The 10,000-nt window shown below is 35.0% G+C and overlaps 1 protein-coding gene across 1 annotated transcript; it reads right to left on the bottom strand.

The window, feature by feature from the left end:
- Nucleotides 1-936: 936 nt before the first annotated feature.
- On the bottom strand, nt 937-9,048 carry LOC125030812 (rhodopsin, GQ-coupled-like). Its single transcript, XM_047621122.1, has 6 exons — nt 9,039-9,048; nt 7,766-7,847; nt 5,942-6,118; nt 5,183-5,497; nt 2,362-2,536; nt 937-1,386 (listed from the first exon to the last, which is right to left on the bottom strand). The coding sequence occupies exons 1-6, from the start codon at nt 9,046-9,048 to the stop codon at nt 937-939; spliced, it is 1,209 nt and encodes a 402-aa protein (XP_047477078.1).
- Between the last annotated feature and the right edge of the window lie 952 nt (nt 9,049-10,000).

Genomic DNA, 10,000 nt, shown 5'->3' on the forward strand with positions numbered 1-10,000 from the left:
GTACATATTCATATATATTTTTATGTACATACATAAATATATAAAATATATATGTATATACATACATATGATATGTATGTACATATAATATGTGTATATATATATATATATATATATATATTAATGTATATTATGCTGTGTATATATACGCATATATATATAAAGAAATACGATATGAACTGAAAACGAACGTAACGTTTCGAACTCTTTATTAGTTCATATAGTAGCAGTGTTTCTTACTGTGTGTGTGCTTGTATAAACACACACACACACACACACACACACACACACACATATCTATATACAAACATACACACATACATATATATATATATATATATATATATGTGCGCACGCGTACATATATATACATACATATATGTATAAAAAGGTATATAGTTATATATATATATATATATATATATATATATATATAAACATATATATATTCATAAATGTATACAGATATATATATAATCATATATATACACATATATAATATACATATTATAATTAACACAACCCGAAAGTGTAAACATTGCAGTATTATGACAAGACTTCACCAGTTGACTTCTGAACTGCTATCCGCTTCACACACGCGATCTATTCTCCTCGGTCTTCGAGATCTGCGGTTATATTTATATTAAACACATCTACCGTCAGTCCACGTCGAGTGCAAAACATCAGTTTAAATCATATGTATACAAGACGAAACTGGGCTACGGTTTATGTAAGAATCCGGCTCATCCGACAAGTCAACTTTGCGTGGATAAGGGCCTGTAGGCTACGAGTATAATCATAATTGTTATAATTCAACGCCCACTAAGGAAATACACACAAATGAGGTTATCAGACATGTTGACACAATATAGTTTTCCCATAAATTGCCACACGCAAATACGCACAAGCGTCACAGGAGTCGCCAAGCCCAGACAATTAGTTCCACGCAGTTTTACCCAAGTCCGAATGCTTGTGCCCTGTCTTCGGGGAGGAGCTCGACCCAGGACACGTAGTCGTTGACTGAGAGAACACATCATTCGCGTCATTGTCGTTGTTACTCTCCAGCATTTCTGGTGACAAGATGATGCAGGAATGAGCCCTCTTCACAGACGAGGTGGGCGTTGTAGTCTCCAGTGCCGACACTTTTGCGGTGCGAGTTTCGAACCCTAGAGACGGAGTCACCCTCAAAGACTCCTCGTCCTTCCGGGTCTCGATCTCCCGTTCTCCCTCGAGAAGGACGTCGTCTACGCTCTCCTTGGGCGCGCAGCAGCACAGGCCGAAGATCCAGAAGATGGTGAAATCAGCGATGGTTCGGAGCTGAGACACTTTCAGACCGAGCAGAATCGGGTTCAGGGCGCAGGTGAAGAAGGGGAGGACGCCAACTACCTGAAAGATTCACTATTCTGCCAGATGCCCTACGAAATCCCGGTGATGATGATGATAGTGATGGCAATGGTGATTTGAAGGAGGGGGCGCTAATAAGCCGATGGGATGACTAATAATTGTGTTGGTTTTAATTCCTTGTAATACCCGATGACATGAATAACTGAAATTATGATGTGAAAATAACGACAATAATAACAAAACAGAACTACTGCAATAATAATAATATATATGTAAAAAGGAACAAACGATCCATAACCACAGTAAATAATATCAATAACAGTGATACAATAAGCGTTATGCACTGAAAGATATTAATGTGACCAGTCGAAGGTACAGTTAATAATAAGAAGAACAACAGCAATAGCAATAACAATGATAACAATATTAATGATGATAACAGTAAAATCAATAATGATGATAATAATCATGATGATGTTGTAATATATATCATCAGAACATTAATTATAGTAAATAAGTTGACAACCACTCTCATAAAACCAAGAGGAATAATGACATTTGTTATTTGTGTCCCGTGTAAAATGGCTGCTTAGATATTAACTAAACTTAAAGAAGAAGAAAGAGAGAGAGCGAGAGAGAGAGAGAGAGAAAGAGAGAGAGAGAGAGAGAGAGAGAGAGAGAGAGCGAGAGAGAGAGAGAGAGAAAGAGAGAGAGAGAGAGAGAGAGAGAGAGAGAGAGAGAGAGAGAGAGAGAGAGAGAGAGAGAGAGAGAGAGAGAGAGAGAGAAAGACAGACAAATAAAGACGGAGACACAGAGAGAAAGAGAAAGCGAGAGAGATAGAGAGAGAGAAAGGCAAAGGTATATATTCATTAGAAAATAAAAAAAAACCAATCATCCTAAACAGGACTTCGAGAACAACAACGAAAAGAACACCACCACTGTCAACACCACAGTAACAACTACTCACGAAGAAAGGAAAGAATAATGATAATAATGATAATAAACCTTTCCTCTAACCTGTGATACAGCCACAACAGGAGACGCTGTCACCAAGGTAATAAATTTATAAAGAGTAAAAGGCGCCCAGCAGCCAAGAAAGGTCAAGACGGTTAAGGAAGTCCTTATACTGAGTCCAAATTCTTCCCAGACGCGAGATCTCTCACCGGGATGGTTGCCATTCCTGAACTGGGACCTTGGGGGGAGAGAGCTTGAATGGGATGGTGATGGTGGTGGTGGTGATGATGGCGGTGGTGGCGGGAGTGGTGGTGATGGGGATGATGGTGGTGGTGATGATGGTGGTGGTGGCGGGAGTAATGATGATGGTGATGATGGTGGTGGTGGCGGGAGTGATGATGATGATGATAATGATGATGATGCTAATGATGATGATGATGATGATTATAATGATGATAATGATGATGAAGGTGGTGGTGGAGGTGATGAAGATGATGATGATAATAATAATGATAATAATGATAGCGATAACGATTATGATGATAATAATGTTGTAATCATGTTTATAATGCTGAAACTTTTCCTTTTTTATCTCATAATTATTGTAATTTCTATTCTAACAATATACAACGCTTTTTCGTCACTGTCTTTAAGTATACTGGGTAAATATTTTTTCCTGTTTAAATGAGAAAAGGTCTGTCTGTGTTTTCCCGCAGAATTGTGAGAACAAAACACTATCTACCAATAGGAAGGGAATTCAGTCTTACATCTCATTAAATAGGATCTAATTTGCATCTCTATACTATATTTTTACAATTATTTACGACAGAGTATGATTTTTTTAAAATTATAAGTCATTTTAAACTGTTGTATTCTCTTTTCTTAGTTGCGGTTTTCTCATATCAACATCATGCGTAACCTTTCCCTTTTGAAATGCGGCCAACCTCAGCTTTCTATGATAAATACTCAGTTTGGTAAAAGTGTGTGTGTGTGTGTGTGTGTGTGTGTGTGTAAGATTGAATGGACATTTAATCGATGCATTGGTTAAAATTGGAAACGTGTCCGGACCACCTAGGATTGCCAAACACGACCAGAATGTTTACTTACGTATTTTTATTTTGAAAGCATATCAATATAGCAAAATTTAGGGTTATAAATGATAGTTAGAGTAAGTATCTGTAAAGGGTTGGTCTGTTGAAGCGTTCACCATTCAGTGGGGGAGGAGGGGAGTAAGCAGATATTCATAACCATAACTCTCCTCTAACACACAGATATGTTAAGTGTCAGGTATTTAAAATCTTGTTTGCTCGAAAATTGATGGTTGTAATGCTTATTAAGTGAATCAATAAAAATGTTTAATCCATATTAATTGAACTGTGATAACCAAGGCTGGTTTCTGCTCTCCTCTCACATGCAGACACAGAGAAAGAGCTCAGGAAAAAATTGTAGGAGAACAACATACCATGATTCCATGAGCCATTTCTCTCTCTCTCTCTCTCTCTCTCTCTCTCTTGGCATGGATACAAGGTAATTAGTCAAAGGAGAGAATTCCGATTGTGCCTAGGAATGAACTGGGAAAGGATTCAAAGACCAAAGTGAAGTGTAGGAAAGGAAAATTGTGAAGGTAGTGAAGGATTGATTACTTAATTCGACCAATTGAAATAACGAAAATTAGTGGGAAGTTGGGAGTGGATATATTTTATATGTTTCAATCCCGTCTCACTTTTATCTTTATTACATTGTCTTTATGATTATTATTGATTTATAATTAGTAGGCATGTGGAGGGTGTAAAATTTAAGTTAATCATAGACTTGAACTAATTCAGTAAAGGTAAAAGTATTCAGTATTCCTGTCATTTTCTGATATTTATTAGTGTTAAACCCATTTTAATATACCACATATTTATTATTATTAGATTACAGAATAAAAGTAATTAATTAAAACTGTTTTATAACCGTTGCATCTTCGGAACATTCAGCAGAGGAATAAATTCAATTGACCCCATGAGCCTTAAGTCTGTTAAGTCATGCTACTCAAGTTAAAATCAGTAAAGTCAGAACTGGATTTCCTTAAAATCCAAAACCCTGGTGGTGGTGGGGATACCACAGTAACACTTTTTGTATTATAAATGAAAAATTTCGATATGACACATATATATATATATCTATATATCTATACATATATATTTATATGTATATATACGTGTATATATATGTATATATACATATATATACATATATGTGTATATATGTATAAATAAATATATAAACATATATATATATATATATATATATATATATATACATAAATATATGTACATGAACCACATTCATGTTGACAAATGTAGAAAAGGTATGAATAAGAATTAATATCTTCACAACACAAGAGATGTATTTGACCGGTTTCGAAACCGGTCAAATACATCTCTTGTGTTGTGAAGATATTAATTCATGTTCATACCTTTTCCATATATGCACATATATATATGTATATATATGTATATATATACATATATATGTATATATATACATATATATGTATATGTATAAACATATATATATATACATATACACATATAGACACATATGTGTACCTCTCTCTCTCTCTCTTTCTCTCTCTCTCTCTCTCTCTCTCTCTCTCTATATATATATATATATATATATATATATATATATGTGTGTGTATATATATACACACATATATAGGCATATGCATATATAGATATATATATGTGTATATATATAGACAGAGAGAGAGAATATATATATACATATATATATACATATATATATATATATATATTTATATATATATACATATACATATATATATATATGCATATGCATAACCACACACATAACCCAGCCGCGGCGGAGCACTGACCTCCGCTGCCGGAACGCCGTGCGGAAGACGGGCACGTTGAGGATGACGCACCCGACGAGCGGGAGCCCAACGTTCCCGAGCAGCATGATCGTGTTGTATTCGTCCCAGAGCAGCTGGCTGTACTGGCACGTCGCCTTCTTGAGCAGGTGAGCGGCGAAGAGGAAGGGGAAGGCGTAGAAGACGGCGAGGTAGAGGTATATGACGACGAGGAGGCGGAAGGCGATTTTTTTGGTGGCGTGGACCTCGTACACGAAGGGAAACATGATGGCCATAAAGCGGTCGGCGGAGGCAGCGAACAGGGTGCAGATAGTGGCGCTGGGGGCGAGAGTGAGAGAGCGTCATTGCGCGTTGCAGATTATGGCTTCCGTGCAATATATGATTACTAAGGGCGCTGGCGACGAGAGAGAAACATTATGACTAAATACATGCGGGGTTAGTTCTTCCATTAATACTACTTCCATCTTTATCTATCTGTCTATCTATCTATCTATTTATTAATCTCTCTCTCTCTTCTCTCTCTCTCTCTCTCTCTTTCTCTCTCTCTCTCTCTCTCTCTCTCTCTCTCTCTCTCTCTCTCTCTCTCTCTCTCTCTCTCGATCTTTATCAGAAACGGACAGACAGGCAGAAACAAACAAACAAGTAGCCAGACAGAGACTCACAAACAGACAGGCAGACAGCGACGGCCACACAGAGAACCAGAAGAAAATCATACACACAATTCATACAGTAAGAAAGAGAGAAAAGCAGATCTCGCCTCACCTCACGCAGAAGGCCGCCCCGCAAAGCCGAGTAAGGCAGAGATAGAGGGACTCTCTGGTGTCACTGTCGTCGATGAGGCCGTAGATGCAGCAGAGGTAATACACGGCAAAGACGCTCGTCAGGCTGCTGGAGATGGCGGTGCCGCAGCTGAAGACCTGGCCGGGGGAGTCGCGCTTGCTAAAAGACGGGGGAGGATGTGGGGGGGGGGGGGGAGATGATTAGTTGGCTGATGTTGCATGCATTTATTATCATTATTGGTATTTCCATTATTATTTTTATTTTTATTTTTATTTTTTTGTTGGGGGGGGAGGTGGGGAATTGGTGTAAAAGAGATGACAGAATGTGTAGAAAGATTAACAGCCAGATATTACATGAATTATAGGGAATAACTGTTATAACAATGAATAACTATGTAAGAGAAAAGAATAAGTGAGTAAGAAAGGGATGAGACAAGGCACAGGGAAAAAAACTAAATATAACATAAATGATAGGGAAATATTGTGATAACAGATCAATAACGGTATAAAAGAGAAGAATGAGAAAGAGAGAGAGAGAAATGAGTGAAGAAAACAACATCTCAATATTACGTGAAGGACAGAAAATTACTGTGAAGACATAGAAATGATGATGTAAAGGTAAAGACGGAGAAAGGGGCGAGGAAGCTGACCGTAATAGCAGCTAGCTATTAGAGGAATCAATAGCAAATTCTTGTGATTGACATTAGCGCAAGAGAAGTGAATAAGAAAGAGAAGAGATAGGGTTTAAAAAAGAGTAAAAGATAGATGTTTTAATCAGTGCAATAACAGATACATAACAGAAAACAATGATAAAAACAGAGAGAAGAAGGATATGGAAAAAAATAACAGCAGGCAGATATTACATAAATGGTGATAAATTGTTTATGATGATAAATAAAGAATGATGCAAAATATTTGAGTAATAAAAATAAGAGAGACGGAGCCTAACGATAAAAACAAAACAGGTTAGTCAATAGAAATTGTGTGAACGTTACGGGTTTGATAAAAAAAAATATGCTAGCAGGTAAATAATGACTCAAAATAAATAAACAAGAAACAGCAGTACGTTGCCACTAGAATAATAATGATAATAATGAATAACACATGATAAAACGTAATAACACGTAGTGACAGAGAAAAATGCAATTGTGTTATATATTTGAAACTCATATCGAATAGATAAGATTTTATCCAAATTAAGATGTGGATATTTATACTTTAAAGAGAATAGTGTATGACTGAATGCAAAGCAATATAGAAAGACACATTCAAAGAAAAAAAGACCAGGGAAAATATCGCAAACAGAGAAAGAAAAGAGTGAAAAAAGGAGGAGAAGAATAAAAAGATGAAGAAGAACCGGAACATTAAGAAGAGAAAAAATGAAAAAGATGAAGATGAAGAAACGAAGAAGAAGTCAAAGACAAGAAGAAGAGGAAAATGAAGATTAAAAAAAGAGGAAGAAGAAGAAAAAAATGCAGACAAGGATATGACGCTGACGAAAAAGAAGACCAGAAAACAGAGACGAAGAGGAAGCAGAGGAAGAAAGAGCAGAAAAATGAGATAAACAAGAAGAAGGAGGTATCGATAACGGATAACAACAACAACAACAAACAAACAAACAGCAACAAATAAATAAAAGAAGTGTCGATGACGGATAATAACAACAACAACAACAAACAAACAGCAACAAAAAGAAAAAAAAAGAAGTGTCGATAACGGATAAGCATTTCCATCATAAAACAAAACCGCAGTAGAAGTGAAGACGAGAAAACCGACCAGAACTGAACGAGCGCGCGACGCCCCTCACCTCGTGGCCAGCACCGTGACGTTGCCGATCAGCGCCACCGTGCTCACCGCGATCATGACCACGAGCCACGGGCCTTCCATTCCTGACGGAGAGGGGGAAAAGCCGCGGTGAGGATCTCGGAGTCAGACAAGAAGGAAGAGACAATAAAAAATAAAAAGGTAAAATAAAAAAGGATAAAAAAGCGGTTGTGAGAATTTCGGAGTGATACAAGAAGAAAAGATTTAAGAAAAAATAAAAAGGTAAAAAAAAAAGGATAAAAAAAGCGGTTGTGAGAATTTCGGAGTGAGACAAGAAGGAAAAGATAAAACAAAACAAAAATAATAATAAAAATAAATACAAAGAAAAAAAATGTGAGAAACTCACATAAAAGGTAAAAAAAGATTTAAAAAAAAGACTGTTGTGAGAAGCTCGGAGTGAGACAGAAAGCAAAAGATGAAAAAATATAAAAAATAAAAACCTTGTGAAAACCTCGACGCTGAAGGACTGAAGGAAGGATTAAAGATAAAGAAGAAGAAAACGTTTCGAAAGGGAGGAGGTGGCATTAGGAAAAGATAAAAAAAAAAATAAAAAAAAAATACTGTTGCGAAAATCGCGACGCTAATGGACTGAGACAAGGCGGGGAAAACATTTCGAAAGAGAGTAGGTAAAAAAAGATAAAAAAGAGGGAACACATGACAAGGAGTTTCGAAATGATGGAAGGATAAAAGAAAGAAAGAAAAAAAAAAAGTCAGTCAAGCTCTCTTTAAAGATTGGTTTCTCTGTTACTGGATAATAAACAGGAAAATATTATTATTTTATGGAGGCTAGCAGGTAACTTATTAATAAAAAAAAAACGATAATGGGAAATTTACAAAAATGATGGAGAAAAAAATATAAAAGAAATTGATAATGATAATAATAATAATAATAATAATGATAACAATAATAATAATAACAACAATAATAATAATAATAATAATAATAATAATAATAACAATAATGATAATAATAATAATAATAACAATAATAACAATATTGATAATTATAATAATAGCGGGAAATGGGAAGAACATGAAGAAACAAAATACAAAAGGAAACAAAAAAAAAAAAAAAAAAAATATGGGGAAAGAAAAACGAACACTAATAAACAAACAAACACATAGACATTACAAAAGAGAGCTAAAAAAAATGTACAATTAACATCTATTTATTTACGTAATTATATAAGTAATCATTTAACTTTAACAAAAAAATTAACAATGATAAAATGAAGAGGAAAAAAGACAACATATACCAGTCGCCATGTCGGTTGCAGAGCGAAGCCTCATGTCACGTTGAGTCGAAGCTCCGGATAATCTAAAGTGGGAAACGAACGCATAAATAAGTCAATAAAAAGCGATATATAAATAAACCTGTGAATCAGTTAATAAATCCATGAATATATATATGCAATAGATACATAAATAAATCAGTAAACACATAGATATATAAATAAACATGTGAATATATAAACAGATACATAAGTAAATCAATGAACAATTAAATAAAGTCAATAAACACGTAGATATGTAAAGAAACACGTAGGGAAAAAAATAAACAAATAAGTCAACGGGCACAAAGAAAATATGAATAAGCACGTGAAAATATGAACAAGGAAATTAATAAATAAACATTAAATGTTGTACAAGAACATTTGATATGGTGATGACAGTGATCATAATGGAATAAATCTGAAGGATATAATACAGCTTTTGCTTTTAGGCTCTCGTTTTTGGCCCTTATTCTTTTATTCTCTCCTCTTTTTTCCCTCTTCAGTTTTTTAATTCTTTAGTTATCCATCGTTTTCTGTATTATTTTCTTCTTACTGCAGTTACTATCAATAAGACAATGCGACCCGTGTTTGTTTTTTTCATCTGTGCCCGTGCCCCGCGCTGTGCCCATGCCTGGTCTGTGTTCATGCCCTACTCTGTGCCCGTGCCCAGCTCTGTGCCCATGCCTGGTCTGTGTCAGTGATGACAGTAATAATGAGGATGAGGAGGGTAATAATGATGATGATAATGACAAGAACGTTTATAATGATGATAATAGTAATAATAATAATACAGATTATAATAATGGTAATAATATTATTAATGATAATAATATGCTATATTAATAATGATGATGATAATAGTAATAATAATGATAATAATAATGATAATAATAATGATAATAATAATAATAATTATTATTATCATGATAATGATGATAATGATA

This window comes from Penaeus chinensis, chromosome 11, assembly GCF_019202785.1.
Source record: "Penaeus chinensis breed Huanghai No. 1 chromosome 11, ASM1920278v2, whole genome shotgun sequence".
NCBI lineage: Eukaryota > Metazoa > Arthropoda > Malacostraca > Decapoda > Penaeidae > Penaeus > Penaeus chinensis.